The sequence below is a fragment of the Oncorhynchus keta genome, chromosome 20 (genome assembly GCF_023373465.1).
Source record: "Oncorhynchus keta strain PuntledgeMale-10-30-2019 chromosome 20, Oket_V2, whole genome shotgun sequence".
Classification (NCBI taxonomy): Eukaryota; Metazoa; Chordata; class Actinopteri; order Salmoniformes; family Salmonidae; genus Oncorhynchus; species Oncorhynchus keta.
The window spans coordinates 9,388,832-9,414,281 of record NC_068440.1 but is presented as its reverse complement, the minus strand read 5'-3'; the positions used below and the strand labels follow the sequence as shown (position 1 = coordinate 9,414,281).

At 42.1% G+C, this 25,450-nt stretch overlaps 1 protein-coding gene across 12 annotated transcripts; it reads left to right on the top strand.

Annotated features, from left to right (window-relative positions):
- Positions 1-1,322: 1,322 nt before the first annotated feature.
- On the top strand, positions 1,323-23,482 carry LOC118399313 (retinoic acid receptor RXR-beta-A). 12 transcript variants are annotated; one of them, XM_035795307.2, is made up of 14 exons: positions 1,324-1,693; positions 2,153-2,297; positions 2,808-2,935; positions 8,331-8,560; positions 10,881-11,028; positions 11,750-11,929; positions 12,533-12,556; positions 14,103-14,269; positions 14,506-14,635; positions 14,869-15,001; positions 17,095-17,136; positions 17,740-17,831; positions 17,975-18,080; positions 18,177-23,482. In XM_035795307.2, the coding sequence occupies exons 4-14, from the start codon at positions 8,414-8,416 to the stop codon at positions 18,322-18,324; spliced, it is 1,317 nt and encodes a 438-aa protein (XP_035651200.2). In that variant the 5' UTR covers positions 1,324-1,693; positions 2,153-2,297; positions 2,808-2,935; positions 8,331-8,413; the 3' UTR covers positions 18,325-23,482. The 12 variants fall into 12 exon arrangements, with proteins under 12 accessions (XP_035651197.2, XP_052328003.1, XP_035651200.2 ...); XM_035795306.2 differs by having other exon boundaries at positions 2,734-2,935; XM_035795308.2 differs by lacking the exon at positions 2,808-2,935 and having other exon boundaries at positions 2,153-2,275.
- The last annotated feature ends 1,968 nt before the right edge of the window (positions 23,483-25,450 follow it).

Below are 25,450 nucleotides of genomic sequence, written 5' to 3'. Positions count from 1 at the left end.
GACGCTGTTTAAACAGCATGATCATTACACAGGTGCACATTGTGCCACTCTAAAATGTGCAGTTTTGTCACACAACACAATGTCTCAAGTTTTGAGGGAGTGTGCAATTTGCATACCGACTGCAGGAATGTCTACCAGAGCTGTTGCCAGAGAATTTAATGTTAATTTCTCTGCCATAAGCCGTTCCAACGTCTTTTTAGAGAATTTGGCAGTAAGTCCAACCGCAGACCACGTGTAACCACACCAGCCCAGGACCTCCAGATCCGCCGTCTTCACCTGTGGGATCGTCTGAGACTAGCCACCCGGACAGCTGATGAGACTGTGGGTTTGCACAACCAAAGAATTTCTGTACAAACTCAGAAACCGTCTCGGGAAAGTTCATCTGCATGCTCATCTTCCTCACAAGAGTCTTGACCTGACTTCAGATCGACGACGTAACTGACTTCAGTGGGCAAATGCTCACCTTCAATTGCCATTGGCACGCTTGAGAAGTGCTCTTCACAGATGAATCCCGGTTTCAAAGGTGTATGTTGTCTTGTGGGCGAGCGGTTTGCTGAACATGGTGGCGGTGGGGTGAGCACACGGTGGGGTTATGGTATAGCCAGGCATAAGCTACGGACAATGAACACAATTGCATTTTATCAATGGCAATTTGAACGCACAGAGATATCATGACGAGACCCTGAGGCCCATTGTCATGCCATTCATCTGCCGCCATCACCTCATGTTTCAGCATTATAATGCACGGCCCTATTTTTGTTGCAAGGATCTGTACACAATTCCTGGAAGCTGAAAATGTCCCAGTTCTTCCATGGCCTGCATACTCACCAGTCATGTCACCCATTGAGCATGTTTGGGATGCTCTGGATCAACGTTTATGACAGCATGATCCAGTTCCTGCAACTTCGCACAGCCATTGAAGAGGAGTGGGACAACATTCCACAGGCCACAATCAAAAGCATGATCAACTCTATGGGAAGTAGATGTGTTACACTGCATGAGGCAAATGGTGGTCACACCAGATACTGACTGGTATACTGATCCACGCCCCTCCTTTTTAAGGCATTTTGTGACTAACAGATGCATATCTGTATTCCCAGTCGTGAAATCCATAGATTAGGGACTAATTAATTTATTTCAAATGACTGCTTTCCTTATATGAACTTTAACATCTTGAAAATTGTTGCATGTTGTGTTTATATTTGGGTTCTGTGTATTTAAAGTTGGGCCAACTTTTAGAATTTGGGATATTGTTCTAATTCAAGACAATCAGTGACACAACATTGTTTAAATATTCCCCATGTAATGTTAATGGGGAACATGGCTGCATGTGGTAGTGTCATGTAAATGCATCATACTGCTCATTACAGACATTCAGTTTTATAGTATTTATTTTATTTTATATTCCCCATGTAATGTTAATCAGGAGCTAACATGGCTGCCATAGAATGTTGAAGTGGCATGTAAATGCATCGTAATGCAGAAACCTCTTCAAACGGTACTGTTTTTGGTACGGTAGCTACTCCGTCAGCCACAGGCAGAAGGGCTGTACAGGGAAAGGGAGGGCTGACGGCGAGGCAAAGTGGGGCGAGAGGAGAGGAAGAACTTGGGGCCTGACCACCACATCTTTTCATGCGAACTCGGGGCCTGACCACCACATCTTTTCATGCGAAGAAACTGCACTGTCAAAAACGTTAGTAATTAGGTTTCATTATTGTTGATGCATAGTTTGTTTTAGCGTTAACGTTATATCTTACTGTTAGGGTAATGTATAGCTAGAATGTTGAATTGTTTACAAACCAACTAACTTATCACTTGCGAGTTTTCTCTGGTCGGTTGTTGCACTACGATAGATAGCTAGGTTGCTAACTGCACAACTGATACAAATCGTCCTTCTACTTCCTGTGGCTGCACTGTCTATAGGCCACAATTTGGTTGACTCCGCGTTTGTCACGATCTAGGTAGCTAGTCATTTTAGATATATAACGTCAGCTAGCTAGGTAGTTTACGACATGCTTCTTCTTGGCCAAAATGCACACACATAAAAAAAACATGAGAATGGATGCTTATGCCTCTATGAAAACCGTGCCTGATGCCAAATGTTGACGTTTGCGTCTGTTATTTAAGGAATTTCTCCCCCCATTTTTTTCAGTCCTGTTTTTGGTCATCCGAAAACGACTCTGGCCCGGGCCCCAGTCCGCGGTCTTGAGTTGGATAGCGGAGTGTTATTGAAGCACGTCTATCGGTGTCCCAGCACGTCTTTTCCACCAAGGAGGTAATAATGGGTGACAGCAGAGGTAAGAGAATGCCACTGGTGTTTTCGAATGAATTTAGCTAGCTATCAAGCCACTTCAGCATTTTGTTTTTTATGTTCCAGCTACAGTGGTCAACTATAGTTGGTGCATTAGAGATGCTTGTTGACAATATTTGCAATGCCTGAAGGCATAACACGTTACTAAGCTACCAAACTGAATAGCCTAGTTGGCTATAGCTACAAGGATCCACTCACAAATTACACCAAAAAACCATATCACCCCAGTTTTTAGTCTGATTACTACACACTTATTAGTATATACAGCTTGAAATGAATTGTGTAAATGTTCTTTACAAGCCAGAATGTTTAATACAATTATTTGAAGTTACTCTACCAGTTAGTTTTCTGTGGTGTTGGACTTTCAGGTTGAAATTTGACACAAAATATCCACAGAAAGTATTGTTTACTCAACTGTTTAGAGCGGCAGTACTGAAGTTGACATTTCTATCACCTGGCACATGCTCAAAACCTTGTCAACACCTGCTGACACCAGTACATCACTGGGACCTATCCAGGACATCTACTCAAAATGGTGCCTGAGGAAGGCCTGCAGCGGTCATCACACCCCAAACACGGCCTGTTCCCTCCCCTACCGCCGGGCAGATGGTATCGGAGCATGAGGTCTGATATCAAAAGGCTCAGACAGTTTCTATCCACATCCATCATCAGACTACTGAACACTTGAACTGGACTGACCACATGCACTGACTCTGCACCGTGGCACACATACATACACACACATCCACACACATCCCAACTGCTGCTACCCAACTCTTATTATGATTGCTAAATACTGTATTATAATTATGCTAAAATGTTTATTCTACTCTACTGAGCCATTTACTTTTTTCATATTGTTATATTTTATTATTTCTTATTGTTATATTGTTAAGAAGTAAGCATTTAGTTGGACGTGTATACCATGTGTATCCCATACATACGACTAATAAAACTTGACTTCAGTTAGTTTGCCTGCGTTGCGTGCATGTACTTCCGTCTTGTGCACGTGCCTTTCGGTCATGAGCAAACACGCGATGCATGCATACTGAAGTCAGCAGGTATTTACATGGTTCTGTGCATGTGCGATGATAGAAACTTCAGTACAGGCGCTCTAAAAAGTCAGCTAAACAATACTTTGCTGTGGATAATTTGTATCAAATTTTGACCAACATGGTGTTGGGCAACCGGTAAGTAAGTAGCCTTGGCTTGTGTGATCCAGAATAGCTCATTAGGGTAGGAACCTATCTCTTGTTTCTGTAGCGCAAGGCAGCTTGATGTACAAGTACACGCCCTGGACAAGACGTTAGTCTATCGCAGGGCCTTACACGGAACCCAAACCGGCGGCGCCATTGTGCATCAATTTATTTTGTCCCTCCACACCAAACACGATCACGACACTCAGGTTAAAATATCAAAACAAACTCTGAACCAATTACATTAATTTGGAGACAGGTCGAAAAGCATTAAACATGTATGGCAATTTAGCTAGCTAGCTTGCACATGCTAGCTAATTTGGCCTATTTAGCTAGCTTGCTGTTGCTAGCTAATTTGTCCTGGGATATAAACATTGAGTTGTTATTTTACCTGAAATGCACAAGGTCCTCTACTCCAACAATTAATCCACACTTAAAACGGTCAACCGAATCGTTTCTAGTCATCTCTCCTCCTTCCAGGCCTTTTCATCTTTGAACTTTTATGGTGATTGGCATCTAAACTTTCATAGTATTACCACGACGACCAATGAGGAGATGGGAGAGGCAGGACTTGCAGCGCGATCTGCGTCAGAAATAGGAATGACTTCTATTTTAGCACTTAGCAATGCAGATGCGAGCGGTGTGGTCAGCCTGTTACTCCAAATCTGTCCCCTTAATGCTGAGTGCCAAGTGGAGACGCATCAGATCCCATTTTTACAGTCTTTGGTATTACTTGGCCAGAGATTGAACTCACAACCTTCCAATCTCAGTGCGGACACTTTAACCACAAGGCCAATGAGTTGGTTATGGACAACGGGTAGAGTAAAATCAAATGTAATTTTATTAAACTTTCTGGCTTGTAAGGAACATTTAAATTATTTTGCAGTCATTAGTTTCAGGCTGTATATCCTAAAGGTCGACCGATTAATCAGATTGGCCGATTAATTAGGGCAGAGTTCAAGTTTTTATAACAATCGGTAATCTGTATTTTTGGACACCGATCATGGCCGATTGCACTCCACGAGGAGACTGCGTGGCAGGCTGACAACCTGTTATGCGAGTGCAGCAAGGAGCCAAGGTAAGGTGCTAGCTAGCATTAAACGTATCTTATAAAAAACAATCAATCTTAACATAATCACTAGTTAACTTCACATGGTTGCTGATATTACTAGTTTATCTAGCTTGTCCTGCGTTGCATGTAATCGATGCGGTGCCTGTTAATTTATCATTGAATCATAGCCTACTTTGCCAAACGGGTGATTTAACAAGCGCATTCGCGAAAAAAGCACTGTCGTTGCCCCAATGTGTACCTAACCATAAACATCAATGCCTTTCTTAAAATCAATACACAAGTATATATTTTTAAACCTGCATATTTAGTTAACATTGCCTGCTAACATTAATTTCTTTTAACTAGGAAAATTGTGTCACTTCTCTTGCATTCTGTGCAACAGAGTCAGGGTATATGCAGCAGTTTGGGCCGCCTGGCTCTTTGCGAATTGTGTGAAGACCATTTCTTACTGACAAAGACTGCCAACTTCTCCAAACGGGATGATTTAACAAAAGCGCATTTGCAACAAAAAAAACACGTTCATTGCACGCAGAGTCGGGGTATATGCAACAGTTTAGGCCCCCTGGCTCGTTGCGAACTAATTTGCCAGAATTTTACGTAATTATGACGAATCAAATTTTATTTGTCACATACACATGGTTAGCAGATGCGAGTGTAGCGAAATGCTTGTGCTTCTAATTCCGACAATGCAGTAATATCCAACAAGTAATCTAACCTAACAATTTCACAACTACCTTATACACACAAGTGTAAAGGAATGAATATGTACATATATATGAATGAGTGATGGTATAGAACAGCATAGGCAAGATGCAGTGGATGGTATAGAGTTAGTACAGTATATACATATGAGATGAGTAATGTAGGGTATGTAAACATTATATGAAGTGGCATTGTTTAAAGTGGCTAGTGATACATTTATTACATCAATATTTCCATTATTAAAGTGGCTGGAGTTGAGTCAGTATGTTGGCAGCAGCCACTCAATGTTAGTGATGGCTGTTTAACAGTCTGATGGCCTTGAGATAGAAGCTGTTTTTCAGTCTCTCTGTCCCTGCTTTGATGCAGCACCTGTACTGACCTCGCCTTCTGGATGATAGCGGGGTGAACAGGCAGTGGCTCGGGTGGTTGTTGTCCTTTGATCTTTATGGCCTTCCTGTGGCATCGGGTGGTGTAGGTGTCCTGGAGGGCAGGTAGTTTGCCCCCGGTGATGCGTAGCATTGAAGGTTGTGCAATGTAACAGGAATATTTAGACTTCTGGATGCCACCCGTTAGATAAAATACAGAACGGTTCCGTATTTCACTGAAAGAATAAACGTTTTGTTTTCGAAATGATAGTTTCCAGATTTGACCATATTAATGACTTACGGCTCGTATTTCTGTGTGTTATTGTTATTTGAGGCTAAATTGATTTTATTGATGTATTATAGTAACTTAAAATAAGTGTTCATTCAGTATTGTTGTAATTGTCATTATTTCAAATAAATAAATAGATAAAATAGCAGATTTGAATCTGTATCATCTTTTTTTGGTTCTCCAATAATCGATATCGCCGTTGAAAAATCATAATCGGTCGACCTCTAGTATATTCCAATTAATTGCTTATTACAGCCTGATTAATCAGACTACCCTACTTCATTCAACCCCCATCAAATGTAAAATTCTTGCTGCTCACCTTTAAGGCCCTTAAGGATGATTCACCTAAGTTACAAACCTGGGCAGCATGGGTGACCTACACATGTCAAGGAGACAGCTTGAATTTCCTTGTTTAAAACATAACTAAAGACCTACCCTTTCAAGCTAGCTTTTAATGTTTGATCGCCTAGTCTGCTTAACGTCTATGTTTTGTATTAGTATGTAATGGTTTGATGTATGGTGATTTGATTTGACGTTTTCTTTCCTCTACTTTTTGATGTATTGTGACTGTTTTCTCTTCTGCCTGGCATTGCCTTCAGAAAGTGTCCCCCCTTGACTTTTTCCACATTTTGCGTTACAGCCTGAATTTTAAAAATGGATTTAAATTTTGATTTTGTGTCACTGATCTACACACAATAACCAATAATGTCAGTGGAATTTTGTATTTAGAAATGTTTACAAGTTAATACAAAATGAAAATCTGAAATGTCTTTGAGTCAAGTATTCAACCCTTTTGTTATGGCAAGCCTAAATAAGAGCAAAAATGTGCTTAACAAGTCAAATAAGTTGCATGGACTCACTCTGTGTGAAATAATAGTGTTTAAGATGATTTTTAAATGACTACCCCATTTCTGTACCCCACAAATACAATTATCTGTTAGGTCCCTCAGTCGAGTAGTGAATTTCAAGCACAGATTCAACCACAAAGACCAGGGAGGTTTTTCAATGCCTCACAAAGAAGGGCTCCTATTGGTAGATGGGGTATATAAAAATAAAAAAACAGACATTGAAGGGCTCTTTTGATCCTGGTGCTGTTATTAATTTCACTTTGGATGGTGTATCATTACACCCAGCCACTAGGTCTATACAGGCTCCCTTCCTAACTCAGTTGCCAGAGAGGATTTACAACCGCTCAGGGATTTCACCATGAGGCCAACAATGATTTTTAAATCCGTTACAAAGTTGAATGGCTATGATAGGAGAAAGGAGGTTTGATCAACAACATTGTAGTTACGCCACAATACTAACAAATGACAGTGAAAAAAGGGTAGGCTTTACAGAATAAAAATGGTCCAAAACATGCATCCTGTTTGCAACAAGGAACTAAAGTAATACTGAAAAAAAACAAAAAAAACATTGTGTACAACTCTACATATTTTCAAGCGTGGTGGTGGCTGCAGCATGGGGCGGCAGGTGGCCTAGTGGTTAGAGCGTTGGATACTTATCTAATCAAGATGTAATGTTTTATTTATTTATATTAATACATTTTTCTAAATGTTTCTTATACTTTGACATTAGAGTATTTTGTGTAGATCGTTTACAAAAAATGACAATTATAGATTTCAATCCCACTTTGTAACAACAAAATGTGGAAAAAGTCAACGAATGTGAATGCTTTCTGAAGGTGTGCATTGAACTTTTGGAAATATACTTTACAAATGAATTATTATTGCTTATACATAATTATTCCAAGTGCTATATAAGGGGTCATTTACTGCATTTCTACATAGTTTAAAAACTCTAAATGCAATTTTAAACAACAAAAACAACCAAAATTGTCTCCAGCCATTATCACCTTGGCTGCTGTAACTTCATTCACCTTAGTAGATAGGGGACATTCTACAAACACTTGTCTTACAACAATTAGCAGCTACACACTAGCTCACACTAGCTCAACCAGGTTAAAAAAAACTCCAGTTTCATCTTATGTCAAACAGCTGTTTTGAGAAAAAACTTGCTCTGTTCACTGCGGAGCTGCATTGATGCGCTGTCCCAAAGCCAGCCAGCCAGCCGCGAAAAGCATCCTTAGGGGCAACCCCCGGTTCTGAGCCGTCTGCATGATCCTAAAGCCAGCTCTCTGATACCGCTACACTGTATTTGCCTTTTAATCGGGATTAGAATGATTTTAGTGGCCTATTTTTAAATTGGTGTTGATCTAGGGTTGCAACTGCCATACCCAATTGACACCCCTGGGCATGACCCTTGTAATAGGTAAGCACACACAAAACTAACTTCATTGTAGCTAGGGGAAATATCACTCATTTTTTTCTTAAACTTGAGTTGTTTGTACGGTGTCATCACTTTCTGGTATATAATCCCTGTTGTTTCTCACCAGATTCCCGCAGCCCAGACAGCTCCTCTGTGTCCTCCCCTCCCTCGGGCCAGCGCTCGCCACCCCTGACCCCCACAGCTGCTGCCATGACTTCTCTGCCGCCCGTCACTTCGGCCGTCAACAGCCCCATCAGCAGCATGGGCTCGCCCTTCTCTGTCATCAGCTCCTCCCTGGGGTCACCCTGCCTGCCCGGGACACCCTCGGTGGGCTACGGCCCCATCAGCAGCCCCCAGGTGAGACCCGAGTTCCAGACAGGTAGCTAACACTGTTCTGTTCTACCACTCTTCTCCTGCCTCATCTTTCACCTTTCAGGGCCATTCAGAGATGAGAAGTTGGCGCCATGGTCAATAAATTCTGCTTTACAGTAGTGGCCAGTGTGAACCAAGAGTGACTTCATAGGCTGCAGTCAACATGCGTGTATCTGCCAGTATCATCAGACTCTGGTGATTGGTTGAGAAGAGTATCACTTGTTGAGCTCACTTTTATTGTAAATAAACAATTGGCTGCTATTTTACGACCCCTAAAATGTGCAATATACTGTGATGTAGGTTATTGTTAAATAGTGATAGGTGAAAAATGAATAGTTAAATATAGGGATATAATTGTTGACGGTTAACATCGTTTGGGCAAATAGCGCAATATTATTTTTGAGCTAGCCGTACCTGCATCAAAACTCTAGTATTTTTCCTTCAAAGCTTGTTTTCCATATACTTTTTTAAATAGGGAGCCATGGTGAGCAATATGTTTGGAACATCAAATTGCAATAAAATCGTAGTATCGAATCACAATACATATAGAATCGCAATACGTATCGTATTAGCACCTAAGCCTCGTGATAATATCGTATTGTGAGGTCTGGCAATTCCCAGCCTTATAGGTCAAGTGAAGTTGTGGATAACTAACAAAGGCAAACGTGATACCATACATATCTAAATATTGTAAATCATTGTCATAAAAGTAGCACATTTTTTATCTGTGAAATCAACCACGAAACAGCATTATTTGGGTACTTTTTTAAACATGTTGCCCTTTTTCTTTGAATGCGTTCTGACTTTAAAAACCTCACAAAATATTAAATTAATTGAGTAATGATTAAATTATGACATTTTAGATCAAGGATGCCAGTGGATGAATCATTGGTTACCCTCAAAACGACACATCAAAAGATCCAACTCCCCCTGTCCCATTCCTGCGTATGACTAGAAAATAGGGAACACATTCTGCAATATTTCCATGAAAGATATACAGTACCAGTCAAGGTTGGACACAACTACTCATTCAAAGGTTTTTCTTTACTGTAGATTGTAGAATAATAGTGAAAATATCAAAACTACGAAATAACACCTCATGTGGTATCTGAAAATCATGTAGTAACCAAAAAAGTGTTAAACAAATCAACATGTGTTTTATATTCTTCAAATAGCCACACTTTGCCTTGATGACAGCTTTGCACACTCTTGGCATTCTCTCAACCAGCTTCATGAGGTAGTCACCTGGAATGCATTTCAATTAACAGGTGTGTCTTGTTAATTTGTGAAATGTATTTCCTTCTTAATGTGTTTGAGCCAATCAGTTATGTTGTGACAAACTAGGGTTGGTATACAGAAGACAGCCTTAGTTTTGATGTCTTCGCTATTATTTTAAAATAGTAAAACAAAAGAAAAACCCTGGAATGAGTAGGTGTGTCCAAACTTTTGACTAGTACTAGTACTGTACATAAAATCCATAAATTCACATGCACAAAGTACAGTTTTTAAATCTCCATTTAATTGATCTGCTTTTGCGAACATTTTATGGAGATTTTTCTTCTTCATCCAGGCATAAAATGATTGGTCCAAGGGGCTCGTAGTAGCAGCATAGTAGTGAATATCCAAACAAATACCCGTACTGTCCGTCCCTGAGTGTGCCCACCCATCCCTCTTTCTTTCCTCCCCTGCCCTCTACTTCAGCCCTTTTTACTTCACAGATCAATATGTATACCAGGAGTGCAGAGGTAAGAACCCCCCCTATTACCACCTCTACCTTTCTCCATATTGGTTGTTTCATTTCCTCTATCTCCTCTCACACCAGATGGTCCTTTTCAGTGTTATTTCTCCTCCCCCCCTTGCTTTTTCTCTTTCTCCTCCCTCCATTTCACTTTTTGCATCTGATTCCCCTCAAACGTCCCCACGAATTAATCCGGCTATGAGGATGCCTTGAGACTTAACCTGCTTGAACTGGTGAGGGCGAGAAGTGCTCTGTAACCTCTATTGCTTTGAGGGCGAGGGAGGCTCTTTTCTCCGACCAAGGATGCCTGGGCGTGCGAACGGGTAACTGAATGTGACTTTAATACTGATCAACCAGCCCACTCAAAAAGATAGCTGGCTATATGTATGTGATTGTTGGATGCATGAAAGTACTGATGTTTTTTTTGTAATGTTTCTTGAAATATGACAGCTCTGCAACTATGACTCTAAATAATCAAACTAAGGAGTGATGCGCTGTCAGTTCATGACACATCCTCCCCTCTCACTCCTGCCCATATCCCCTTCCCGCCTTTCTCTCTGCCTCCAGATCAACTCCACAGTGTCCATGTCGGGGCTGCACGCGGTCAGCAGCTCGGATGACGTGAAGCCTCCGTTCGGACTGGGAGGCCACAGCCCAGGGGGCCCCATGCTCTCCCAAAAGCGCCTGTGTGCCATCTGTGGTGACCGCTCCTCCGGTAAGTCTAGGCCCAATCCCAAACTGGCCCCTAGACCCTATGCTCTTGTGAAGATCAGAGATTCATTGAATTGCGTATGCAATATGGCCAAAACCCCACCCCGTCTGTAAGAAGGCAAGTTTAACTATATACTCTTCCATCTATAGGACAGACTGGGGGTTGATTTAGGGTCTGTGTCGGGGGGCTGAGAGGGAAGCAGTAGTGCAATATGCTTTGTTTATTAAAGAATAGTTCTGTCCAAAATTCTACAGGCGTTGAATGAAATTTAGTTAGGTGGTGTGGATGTTTCTCATGGATTTGGGATTGACACCCATAGATTTCCGCTGTGCATAGTGGGATCTACACAACATGGCATTGGCTACACGAACCTATAGCCTTTATGGTATGGAAACGTCATATAACCCTAGATTTGGGGATACCTTTCCGTAGTGTAGAAAATTGTTTTAAAGAAAGCTGCATAAAATGTTTAAAACACAGTAAGGAATTGTTTTTCATCTCTCCCTTGTCTGTACCAGTTCAGTTTCTCCTAAAAGGGCCCGAAACACTTCCATGTATTTTCATTACCATCGCACCAGAAGAACTATGCGCTCTAGGCTTAGTGCCTGAAGGATTGAAAGGGGTTCGTTACTGATGTAACCTTCCCTCCTTTTCCTATCCCCCTATTCCCTCTCTATTGTTGTCAATTTGCATTCCTCTTTCTTGTCATTCTCTCTCTCTGTAGGTAAGCACTACGGAGTGCACAGCTGCGAGGGCTGCAAGGGTTTCTTCAAGCGCACGGTGCGCAAGGACCTGAGCTACACCTGCCGGGACAACAAGGACTGCCTGGTGGACAAGCGCCAGCGCAACCGCTGCCAGTACTGCCGCTACCAGAAGTGCCTGGCCTGTGGCATGAAGAGGGAAGGTAAGGGGGAGCCTAGAAGTCTGCTGTCCTCAACTAGCATTCAATATGGCTCTTTAAAAGGGCAATGCTATCACCAGGTAAGGCTTGAAATGGAGGGAGAGGCCGAGAGGGATGCAATTGGAGATATGAGGAGCGAGACCGCGACAAGACAGAAAGAGTGAGGGAGAGCTAGGATCCTTATTGAAATGTGGTCTGACTTTTGCTACAGTAAGAATGTAGAAGTAAGAGGGATGGGGCCCCTTGTGTCCCCTAACCCAAAGACCCCCACTCACCAACCGTCCTGTTGCCCTGCTGAAATAACACTGTTTGACATGGTTGCCGAAAAGATTGTATAGCCTACTTGCTATAAAACTATTTCCAATTGCTGTTTTTAAATCCACTGAAATAATCTATGTATAATAAAGATGTCTAAGAGCATTTAAGATTTTTTTGAATATTGTAATATGAATTTCTAAGGGGAGAGTATTGATTGTACTCAAAGGGGATGGAAAGAACGAGAAAGAGGTAGAGAGAGGGGGATGGAGAGCCTTGTAAACACTAACCCCTGCCCCCCTCTCTCTCCCCTCTTGTTTCCTCTCGTTTTCTCTCTCCCATCTTCTGTAGTGGTCCAAGATGAACGACAGAGATGTAAGGAGAATGGCATTTAATTAGTTGGTGGGGAATAGTGCAGAGTACTTGTTATCTGGTTTTATGTAAATGCTCAGAAATGGACCATCATACCACACGGAAGACAGCCTCTCTTGCCTACAACACTTTGAAACAATCATCCTTTTTCTAATGTTTGTGCATTTTTTAAATGTTTTATTTGGTCAAGAGGTAAAACAACAATATTTTGTTGTTTTGTTGTGATGGTCCATTTTGGGCTGAGGTATGTTGCAGAATATATTGGTATGAAACTCTAATTACCAGGCGCAATGTAAGTCTTAAGGCCCTGATATACAATAGCCATCGGGCGTACGGCATTGCCATCAGCCGTTGAGGAAATGCTTCCTTTGAAATCAATGAAAGCTGCTCGCGACCCTTGTTGCGCTCGCGTTGCGTCAAGTCCAATAGCAGCACCCAAGCTCAAGAATCGCAGAGGTTCAATTCTTGACGCCGCGTTCATTCCGTCTTGTACATTGGAATAATGAGAACAAAAGTTGATTTTGGTTGCATATAGCCTCCGCTATACACCACTGGTTATTTTACTTAGATTTCTGAAGTCAAGAAGCTACTACTTCTAGCTAGCTAGCTACGTTGACTAGCTAGGTTCACAATGTAAACAAAAACAACTTGTGTAATTAGAGGATCATTTAGTACAACCACTACCAACAATTTAATGAGTACTTTAATGAAAACTGGACCAAAGCTATTGTACTTACGCATAATTGATGAATATGGTAAGGTACAGTAGGAGAAACTCGAGGAAAGATGTTCTTCCCCTCTGTTCCTCTCCGCTCTCAAAACAACATGCTCTGTGTAGCAGGTAGAACATCACATTGACACAACGCGAATAGCAATGTAACGCTTATCGTGGAGTTAGTGTTGCTGTTCTCAGTATCGCTGACATTGTGTAAACTCGTATTACTGTGGTGTCAGGGGCTGATTCCAGATATTTCCCTGAATTTGCTGATTGTAGTGCACAGATGATTGGTATTGTGCCCTTTTATGTGGTTTGGAGTGAACCTTATTGCCATAGGAATAAACCTTATTGTGGGGTGATTCTAATAGGACAATTCTCTTGATGGCTGATGGGAATCAGATATCAGCCCCTAGGCCTTGAGTTTGAGACCCCTGGTGTGAAAGGTAAAAACATCTTTGTTGTTTGAACTAACCGGGAAATGTACATATCTGTGTATCTCCTTTTCCTCTACCTGTGTCATTCTTTACTTTCCTCATTTCACACTCCTCTTTTTCTCAACTTTCTTTTTTCTCTTTTCTTTTTTTATTTCCTCTCCTTTCTCTCTCACCTTTCTCTTTTTTTCTTCACTTTTGCTTCCCATTTGCTCTCTCTCCATCTCACTTCCCTGTCCTGCTCTTTCTTTATCTTTTCCCCCCTCCATCCTTCTCCCTCTGCTGCTCCCTACTTTCCCCTCTCCTCCTCCCCTCCTGTGCCTCTTTCCTTCTCGCTCCCCGACTCTCTCGTCCCCTCCTTCCCTCTCTCCTTCCCTCTGCCCTTCCTGTGCCCCTGCAGCCGTGCAGGAAGAGCGCCAGAGGAACAAGGAGCGGGAGAGCGAGGTGGAGTCGACCAGTGCCATCAACGAGGAGATGCCTGTGGAAAAGATCCTAGAGGCCGAGATGGCCGTGGAACAGAAGACCGAGCTGCATGCCGATGGGAGCTCCGGGGACAGCTCGGTAAATGTGTGTGTGTGTGACCCACCGTCTGTCCCCTCGACGCACACATACCAACTTCTCTTACTCCACTGTCTGTTATTATTTCTAGAGATTTGATTGTGCGACTGAGCCAACAATTTATTGTGATACAATATATTCTGAGATAACAGACCCGCTTAGTTTAAATGTGATCCTAAGATCTCCAGTCTCTATTTTGTGCCCTATGTTGAAGCGGGTCTCTCTCCCTCTGTTTCTCTCTCCAGCCCAACGACCCGGTCACCAACATCTGCCAGGCTGCAGACAAGCAGCTGTTTACCCTGGTGGAGTGGGCCAAGAGGGTCCCCCACTTCTCTGAGCTGGCCCTGGACGACCAGGTCATCCTGCTACGTGCCGGTACGCTCAAAAAGCCTTCGACTTTTTATGTTCATCGGCACCAAATGGAAGAAAGCTAACTGAAATAGGGAGGGACTACCTGGACATGTCCAATAAAACATTTTTTTTTTTTAGTTGGAAAAAGTTTTTTTGTCTTACACCCTAATGAACACAACCCTGCTCAGCTTTGACCTCATTAAATCCAAGCCTTTCACAGCCCAAATGGATAGGCTGATGACCCTGTCTCTCTCCAGGTTGGAACGAGCTGCTGATCGCTTCCTTCTCTCACCGCTCCATCAGTGTGAAGGACGGCATCCTATTGGCCACCGGCCTACACGTGCACAGGAACAGTGCCCACAGTGCCGGCGTGGGAGCCATCTTCGACAGGTAACACCCGCATGTGCGATGGACCTCGGTGAAGCACATAGAAGCAACTTTTTACATGTTAATTTTCATCGAAAAGCTTATAAACTGCAGGGAGAAAGATTGAAAAAAAGGTGCCCCTGAATGATTTAAGCATTCTGCATTGTTTTTTCCATAAACAGTCAACACTTAATGTCTAGTGTTTTTGTAATGGCAGTTTATTTAATTTAACCATACACGCCGTCATATAAACACTTTACCATACATGTGTTTGTAGAACATAATTTTCAGTCATGGTCATGCCTGTTACAGTTATTATTCATTAAATGGCCATTTCTCTTTGGAGTCCAGATGAGTTTTTTGAAATGAGCTGAATAATTTTCCCGACTAAAGGGAGAATGGAGCATATATTATGATTACATTTTGTGACGTTTTTGTTCATTTTGGACGACGGTGAGGATTTTTGTTTTGGGCTGTTCGAGCACCCAGCATTTTTTCTGGAGGCAAGCTGAAGTTCGGAGACAAAGTCTACGCCCTTTCATTGGTAATTGGTCAACAGTAGGGATTCTTCAGTAAAGTCTTTGTTGTCATTCAACAAGAGACGACTTGTTTTCATGTAAATTTTTCCATTGAAAATGCACCAAACATCTTAGTTAGATGTAAAATTGCGCAACTAACATCTATTCGGGCAAAAACGTCTAAATTAATGACAGATTTCTTGAGTTATCTTAGATTAATTTGGACTATTTTGAGGAAGTATACTGGCTACAGCGTCTCAAAATGGACAAACAGTACTATTGCACGCTTTTTCCTCGTTTTTCAAGCAAATGTATGCGAGCACACTCGTTCGGTTCGGCTAGCTGAGTATAATGCAGCATGCCAGAACGCTGGGGGCTAATGCTTAATGTACTGTAGACGTCACTGTTGACTTCACTAGGACTACCCCCCCAACACAGCCACACACACACGGGGCACATTCATCTATTACATTTTACATTGGCAGATGTCAGTATTTTATTCAGTAGTGTAAAATAGCCTTTAATCAAGCGGCATGGCACCTGTCTCAAGTAAAATCCTGCGCTCATCGCAGCTCTCAAGGAACAAGCGTGCCCACCCCAACTCAATAGGGTCGCCACATCACATGGTGTGAATTCATTGTTTATTACACAGTAATTACATTGTTATTAATAGTTTATAAACTGCAAGACTCCCAATTCCCACAGGAACTGAAGCATCTCTTGGATTAACTGGTTGCAGGCTTTTGTTTCAGATGCATCATAATCTAGACATCCTTGCATAAATGTGGTCCGCTGAATGTTTTTTTTTGTGTGTGTGAAATCTCTCAATTCTCATTTTGTATCCTCACGTTTTTTTTTTTTTCCTTAATTTTTTTTTTTTTCTTTCATTCATTTATGATTTATGCCAAATCGATTTGATTAAGATGATTAAATCATATTACTGCATTGTTCCTTTGACTATTTATTACGCTCCTCTATTGGCTTATGCTTATCTGCTCTACTGTCATTGGCCCGTGCCAATACCCATAACCCTTTTGTGCTGATTTGGTTAAACCATTTACATGAAGGATTTTTAAAAAATGATCCGTGCTTACCCAGGAAGTTTTATATGCTAATTATCGAGAGTACGATGAAGTATGCCTAAAACGCTACGGTAGTGAAGATAAGCAGAGGTCTTGTGTAATACTGTATAGAACTAGTTAAATAAAGGTTCATAATTTTAAAAAACAACATTAAATTAAATAAAAAAAGAACTATTTGCCCTATTTTAATCAGACCCAATATGAACGTTTTCTCCTCTAAATCTTGTCTGTGCTCAAACGTCTCGGATATATTTATTGCTGTGTTACATTGGCATATTTTTGTCATTCCTCAAGCTTTATTTCCCGTAGTTTTAATGCTATCTAAAACATTTTCATCAGGCCAAGTCTCCATCAACAAGAGCCTGTAGCTTGTTACTCCCAGAAGTGGGCACCAAAATGCAATGTAGAGTCTAACCTACCTGTTCCTCTGGGCCCAAACCAACGCAGGGGGGGACAATGTAATAACAATGTAACTGTGTAATAACATTGTAATAACACATTGTAATTGAATACACAGGGAGAGTGCGCACAATGCAGAGGTTGGAGCCATATTTGACAGGTAATGACATCACTACACGCCTACCTTCCCCTATCAACAACGAACACAAAACAAAACAAACAACGCCACAAAATAAACGCTTTTCTTGGCCCAGTTGTTGAGTGAGAGAATCTGGCAAAGAAAGTGCTGTAATTAGACCAGGTAAAAGAGCGGGTCGTGTGTATCTCGTCCGCTCGTGTTTCAGTGAGTGTTGTGTTCTGTTTCTCCTCTTTTCTGTCGTAGCGCAGGCTCAACTGGTCGCTGGCGCAGCGTCGACAAAACACCAGCTGCTAATTTCCTTCCCTTCATCTTCTTTCTGTCCTTATTGAATTATTGCATAACCCAACATTTTGTGCGATGTGCAGTAGTTTGTAAATAAGAAAAGTGTGGTTTGGGCTTGGATGGAATTTATCAATTGTGTGGTTGTAGTGTAACGTTTAAATGCATAGTGTAAAGAGGATGTAGAACTTGTATCCCAGCCCCCCCTGCCCTTCTGTTAATTTCTTTATTTAACTGCTGCATCGTTGAGTGGAACTGTGGTGAACCCTAAAGAAGATGATAACTCCTCTCCTCCCGCTCTCTCGTCCCTCTGTCACACCTCCCCTTCCTCGACCCTGGTTGTAGAGTTCTCACGGAGCTGGTCAGTAAGATGAGAGACATGCAGATGGACAAGACGGAGCTCGGCTGCCTTCGAGCCATCATCCTCTTCAACCCAGGTAAATGATTTCCGCTCAAATAACGAAATGAGACAAGATAACGATTTTAAGCCGTTTCAGACCAGATATAGCATGATGTCAGGAAGAATCACATGTTAATTATTGTCATGTGCTATAGTGCCTGTGTTTGTTCCTGCATTCAGATGCCAAGGGCCTATCCAGCCCCAGTGAAGTGGAATTGCTGAGGGAGAAGGTGTACGCATCGCTAGAGTCCTATTGTAAACAGAGATACCCCGACCAGCAGGGCAGGTACAAGAGAAACACAGACATACAATAGCACCTATCCGCACAATACTCCCACGTCACCACCATGATTGACCTCACTCGTTCTCCCCATCGCCCCAGGTTCGCTAAGCTCCTCCTCCGGCTGCCAGCGCTGCGCTCCATCGGCCTGAAGTGCCTAGAGCACCTGTTTTTCTTCAAGCTGATTGGCGACACCCCTATCGACACGTTCCTCATGGAGATGCTAGAGGCGCCCCACCAGCTGACCTAAGAACCAGGTTCTGCCCTGGTCCATTTTGCACCAGGGGTTCTAGTTCTGGCACCCTGGTTCTAGGGCTTCACCATGTCTGCTGGCTTTTATGTCCCGCTCACACCAACCCCGCCCCACCAGCTGACCGAAGACCCAGGTTCTGCCCTGGTCCATTTTGCACCAGGGGTTCTAGTTCTGGCACCCTGGTTCTAGGGCTTCACCATGTCTGCTGGCTTTTATGTCCCGCTCACACCAACCCCACCCATAACCCCCCGTATGCTGTCACACACACACATAATCAAATACTTTTTCACAGTAGGGGTTAAGACGCATTGAAATATATCCTTTTTAACTGCATATACAAGTTTTATCATGAGTTAGCCTTCAGCTTTGAGTGTCAACGCTTCTGCGAATCAAGGTAGACCTCTCAGCTTCTTGTGGGGTTCGTAGGTTATTCAGATACATTGCTGCGCGCATAGATATGACGAGTGGCTTACTCTGTCTTAGGCTTTACTCTTGGGTTTAACCCAAACACGTCATGATCAGGTGCGTAATATTTCAATCAACTGTCACCCAACTTCTATTGATCGGGACACAGCCAATAGAGGCAGACACGCCCCTCTGTGTTCACCAATCCGAATGGGATTTGAATACTATGCTTTATTCATGCTTAAATGCTCTGAATTCATTCTGAAGTACTGTACTCTTAAAATGAGACCTTTTTAAGGCATTGAAATCCAAGGAGGGGGCACTTTGTTTGGCCCTTAAAGTTCACACCAGGCTTTCAAAGAGAGAAACTGACTTGTAAGATGTGTTCTTTATTGCATTTTGCTGTTTGTTCTCTTTAAGTCCAAACAAGGGCCATTGGGCACAGGAAGTGCAACCTTGTTCAAGAGCACTGCGTTCATTGGTGCTGTTGTAGATGTTTCTTTTGTTTGACACCCTCTACTTTGCTAATGGTCATTTTTGCACTCTGTGAAACATTACTGTGTAAGTAAACATTTGCTGCAGAAACCTATCTTGCCCGTCTTTAAGAAACTGGGGCAACCACAAAGAATGTCTCCAGCTCTCATCATGTCTTCTGAAGAGCCACGGTGTTAATGGCCGTGCTTCGTTCTGTGAAATGGCCATCCGGTCTAAGAAAGCCTTGATATTATTCGATATCTTGTTCCAGTGGTCTACTGTACCCCTACAATTCCCCTTCTGAATCCTCCGTTTGTGTCATTCAAGTGCTTGCAGCCTCTTTCCGTTAACTTTTTAACAATATGTAAATACGATGACACATCTACTCCTTCACTAGAGCACGACTGGGCAATCCCAACATGTGCATACAGTAGGGAAAACACAGGGGTTAGCAAGCATGTTAGCACACAACAAAAAGTATTCCCCGATAGCAATATGAACAGATATTGTACACTTCCAATATGTACTGTAAAAAAAAAATTATATATATATATATAATCGTAAAGGGTTTTAACCATAGACTGGATCTTAAGCTTGAAAAACCCACCTCGTTGTGACTGACTATTAAGTCTAGTTGTTGTGCTAGTAGTTTCGTCACTCTTGACACAAATTGTATTCTAAAGGGCTGCTGTGTCACGGGCAGGGTGATAGAACCCACGCCCTTAGCCTGCCCAGCCTGTGACAATACTTTGTGTTTTATTGTGGAGCTGATTGGTTGGCTTCAGCCGATGACCCTGACCCATCTACCGCGATTCTATTGTGTGGTCTGCTTACACAAACCTACACAATAGGGGCCGATTCAGCTCCCTCATAACAGAACTAGCTGTCAACACATTACAAACTTTGAACTGAAATATTAAAAGAGCATCATTACACACAATGTGAGCAATATTGGCAGATGCATAACGATTGAGACCATATTGTGTGCATAGAAGGATTTAGATGTGTGGGTCGTTTTATGAAGTATTTGGAGATTAGTATTATTTACCATTCAGAACAGAAATTAGGATGTAGAATAGAGAATGCTGTATCGCTTACTGGACAGAAGTTCAACTGTCCTAAAGTTGGGTGCTACACGACTCATGTGGTCTTACAATTATAGATGTGCTTGTTTACACCAGTGGAGGCTGGTGGTAGGTGCTATAGGAGGATAGGCTCATTGTAATGGCTGGAATATAATTTATATTTGAGTCATTTTAGAAGATGCACTTAAACAGGTCGACTTAGAGGAGCAATTAGGGTTAAGTGCCTTGCTCAAGGGCACATCGATAGATTATTTTCACCTAGTCGGCTCAGGGATTAGAACCAGCGACCTTTCGGTTACTGTCTTAACCGCTAAGCTACCTGCCGCCCGTTCAATAGAATGCTGTCAAACGCGTTGTTTCCATGTGTTTGGTACCATTCCATTCCCTCCATTACAATGAGCCCGTCCTCCTATAGCTCCTCCCACCAATGCAAACACAGTACACAAACAAAACGCCAAGAGTGTGCAAGTACACACCCTCCACCTTTTTCCCCCTCTTGAAACCGAGGTCTACTTTACTTGTGTAACTCTGTGTTGTCTGTTCACACTGCTATGCTTTATCTTGGCCAGGTCGCAGTTGCAAATGAGAACTTGTTCTCAACTAGCCTACCTGGTTAAATAAAGGTGAAATAAAAAATAAAAAAATAAAAATACTTATAATAGGATTCCCACTCGGCCGTACTCTTTTCAGCCGATCTCCTACATTGACTTGCAGTCAGGCCTTTTTGGCGGGAGAGGAACACCTCCCCCATGTAATGTGGATATGGAGGATGATACCTGTCTAACAGGGTGTCCTACTCCAAGCCTGCGAACAGGCCGTGGGGGCACTGTAGACCATTTACATGCCCGTCGGGTTTATGTACGTCTATACATGTGAACATGAATCAGTCGTTGCAGAATAAAAATGAACGAGTAGAACTCGAGATCAGTCTTAAGGGATTTAGTCCCACAGGGTAGAGTATCTTATCTGTGTATCCCCAGTGTGAACCACAATCTTGTCACGATGTTGGCAACAACCCCTTGTGTAATTCGCTCGTTTTCTTTTGTTGGAGCATTTCAATCTCCCATTTCTTAACAGTAGAAAAGCCTGACCTTGAGGGACCCCACTTCAAGCCAAAATGAGTTTTTGACTCCAACATTCTAACAGTCTAATAAATTAATTTCATATATGATATTGGAAAAATAATATTTTGCTTGTGTTTTTGAAGGTCTTAGATAACAGAATGCCAAAAAAAGTATTGTTTCAAAGAACAAAATAGCATTTTCATTAGTTTGTTACTGTAGGCTATTTTGTTTTCTCATGCTCAAGTGTAGAGCTTGTGGAACAAAGGTAATTATTGGAAAAGTGATATTTAGAAATCAGTCTTACCTGCATGTGACTCTGTAGGAGGATTTGAAAAAGTCACTTGTTCGCTCTGCAAAAAAATATATCCTCTTTTAAAACTGCTTATAACACAAAATGCTAACATGCGTGTGTTAAATAGACGTATTTAGGAAAAGTCAGACTGAGGGAGGCATGACTTTAAAAATGGCAGAGATATTTCAATTTCATATTTAGTCAAAATGACTCACTTGCCTCTTCTAGTGCTGTAACAGTGCATTTTAAAGCGAATCCCTTGTTATATTGTGTCTTGTCCTATAAATTCAGTTTAGCTGTGAGCAGAGATACTGTATAGTATAAAAGCCCTATAAGAATTCTACAGGTTCTATAAGCTAAGCATTTTCAGGTTGTTCAGGCAGACAGTTTATCAGATTTTTTTTTTTTTTTTAACTGCCTGTACACTATGTTTATGTGCCTGTGTTGATTATGTCACTATGTCCACTGTGTACAATGAGGTCTTGGTCTGGTTATACCAGCAAGCTCGGGTGTGCTGCAGCATGGAGAGAGGTTTACAACAACACAGAAAGATGCACAGAAGAGCAGGGCGCACATTTGCATACACGTTGCCCGGGCCCTTCTCTTCCCTTGCCAATCGAGTGCAGTGTCCCTTTGGTATTACTTGATGGCAGTGCTGCGGCGGTCTTCGCCCTTGGAGACAGACCGCCGGCGTGCAGCCCAAAGATGCGTGTCCCTCGTGACCGCGTGCACTCAAGGCAGACGCCTGGACCTTTTGATTACGTTCATTTATATTCAACTTACTTTTGAAAACAGTCACTTAAAAAAAAACCACAAACGCTTAAATGTTTGCATCCTGTGAAGCTGTCATGTGTTTGTATCTAGCGGGATGCAATACTTATTTAATAGACACCCTGGTGCAAAGGTCAACTCTATGATGATCAAAACACCCCATGCGGTTGGTTGGCGCCACCCCTGTGATGTTGTAACACTGCCGAACAGGTGTGAAGGCCAGCGTTGATGCTGTGCCACGCTGAGGTCCCGTGGATGACTGTTGAGTGGTCAGAGTGTTGTCCTTTGTCACTAAAGAACTCCCCTTTATAAGAAAGGTGCCACAGCAAGGGGAGGGCACTAGTCGGGGTGGTCCCTATGGTGATTTATACTGTGCATTGGTGCTTTTTTTTGTGGCCAAGAGGGCAGAGTTACAAGCTAGGAACGTGCACTGATAATTTGACTATTTGGATCACGGTTTTGTCTTCCGTGTCCAGCGCAAACAGGAGTGTGTTTACGTAGAAAAATATGCATTGGACACTGTCAGCAAAACTTGGCTTAAGCTGAGAAAAGAATTGGAGCCAATGCATAGATCCCAAAGGTGCGCGCTGAAGTCACGCCTCTGGATAGTGTCCCATTACGCGGATGAACTTGAGGGGAGGGCCAGCTCAACATGCTCAGAGGAGGAGAATGCGTTCACAGTGGGATAAGTGCTTAGGGTGATAGACTCACTTGATCAGATGATGTTTTGTTGATCAAGAAAAGCTGTTTTCGTTAGATCTGGAGATTTCCTGTCGTTGATTCCCGCCCAAATACACTGCTTCCCTGTTGTGCTTGACTCTTTCCTTTGACCGCGCGATTCATCTGTATTCAGGACTATTAAACACACGCAGGAACTGTTATATCACATGGGATTTTCAATTTCCTTTTTCTCATGTCTAGTTTTTTTGTCATTATTTTATCTCTGACTCCAACATACATGTGGAAATGATTGACTGTTTTGGGGAAGGAAATGCTTTTTTTTTTTTTTTAATTTGGAATCTGTTTCTGTTGTATCATGTCTGAGTAAAGGTTTTAATACTGTACCATTTTTGTCTTTGGTGGATTTTGTCTGTCCATGCTTCTCAGTGTGCGTTTCAAAATAAGCATTCAAAGAACAATGTGGAACATTTGACTTGTTGGAAGCTTGACAACCATGGGCTATTGGATTCAACATTTTGATTTACAGTTGAAGTCGGAAGTTTACATACACTTAGGTTGGAGTCATTAAAACTTGTTTTTCAACCACTCCACACATTTCTTGTTAACAAACTATAGCTTTGGCAAGTCGGTAAGGACATCTACTTTGTGCATGACACAAGTAATTTTTCCAACAATTGTTTACAGACATAGTGAATTCTAAGTGAAATAATCTATCACAATTCCAGTGGGTCAGAAGTTTACATACCTAAGTTGACTGTGCCTTTAAACAGCTTGGAAAATTATGTAATGGCTTTAGAAGCTTCTGATAGGCTAATTGACATCATTTGAGTCAATTGGAGGTGTACCTATGGATGTACAGTGGGGCAAAAAAATATTGAGTCAGCCACCAATTGTGCAAGTTCTCCCACTTAAAAAGATGAGAGAGGCCTGTCATTTTCATCATAGGTACACTTCAACTATGACAGACAAAATGAGAAAAGAAAATCACATTGTAGGATTTTTTATGAATTTATTTGCAAATTATATAATTATATTATATCACCCAACCGTGAAGCACGGGGGTTGGCAGCATCATGTTGTGGAGGTGATTTGCTGCAGGAGGGACTGGTGCACTTCACAAAATCGATGGCATCATGAGGTAGGAAAATGATGTGGATATATTGAAGCAACAAATGAAGACATCAGTCAGGAAGTTAAAGCTTGGTCACAAATGGGTCTTCCAAATGGACAATCACCCCAAACATACTTCCAAAGTTGTGGCAAAATGGCTTAAGGACAACAAAGTCAAGGTGTTGGATTGGCCATCACAAAGCCCTGACCTCAATCCTATTGAAATTTTGTGGCCGGAACAAGCGTGTGTGAGAAAGGAGGCCGTACAAACCTGACTCAGTTACACCAGCTCTGTCAGGAGGAATGGGCCAAAATTCAACCAACTTATTGTGGGAAGCTTGTGGAAGGCTACCTGAAACGTTTGACACAAGTTAAACAATTTAAAGGCAATGCTACCAAATACTAATTGAGTGTATGTAAACTTCTGACCCACTGGGAATGTGATGAAAGAATTAAAAACTGAAAGAAATAATTCTCTACAATTATTCTGTTTCACATTCTTTAAAAAAAAAGTGGTGATCCTAACTGACCTGAAACAGGGACTTTTTACTCCGATTAAATGTCAGGAATTGTGAAAAAATAAGTTTAAATGTATTTGGCTAAGGTGTATGTAAACTTTTGACTTCAACTGTAGATCAATTATACATTCTGATGTTCTGATTTGATATGAATCAGTTTAAGCCTTTTCAACAGGCTTCTTAGAGAAAGTAACTGGTTGTCTAATAAATGGAAATCTCTTGATTGGCCTCCCCCGTGTCAAGAAATGGGATGGTATGGTCCTCAGTCCAGCAGGACCCCCGGGCCTCGAGTGCCCAGTGGCGCTGTAGTTTAGCGATGAATCCACCAGAGGGAGCGCCGACCTGTGTCCTTTCTACCCCGGCCTGCTGTAACAAACTGCCCAGCCGCGGAAAGTGTGTCCGTCCTTCTCTCATCGCTGTTTGGTAATGACCGTTTCTCTGTACAAGTTTTATTGTCTGTTCTCTCCCCACGCCCCTGGCTCCTCCCTCAATTTGAACTCATTGGTTTGATTTTCTTCTCGGTCAACATTGTGTCTTTCCCTCAATTACAAAAGCCTTCTAGAGGATTTGCACAATAACCCGGGGATTTGGGCCCACAGACATAACTTTTTAGAATCGGTAAAATGCCGAACTTAAATCACAGACCACGTCAATAGCCTAAATAGCAGACTTAAACTAGTCCTCGGCCTATACAGCCTGCCAACTTTCTACAACTCATATTCA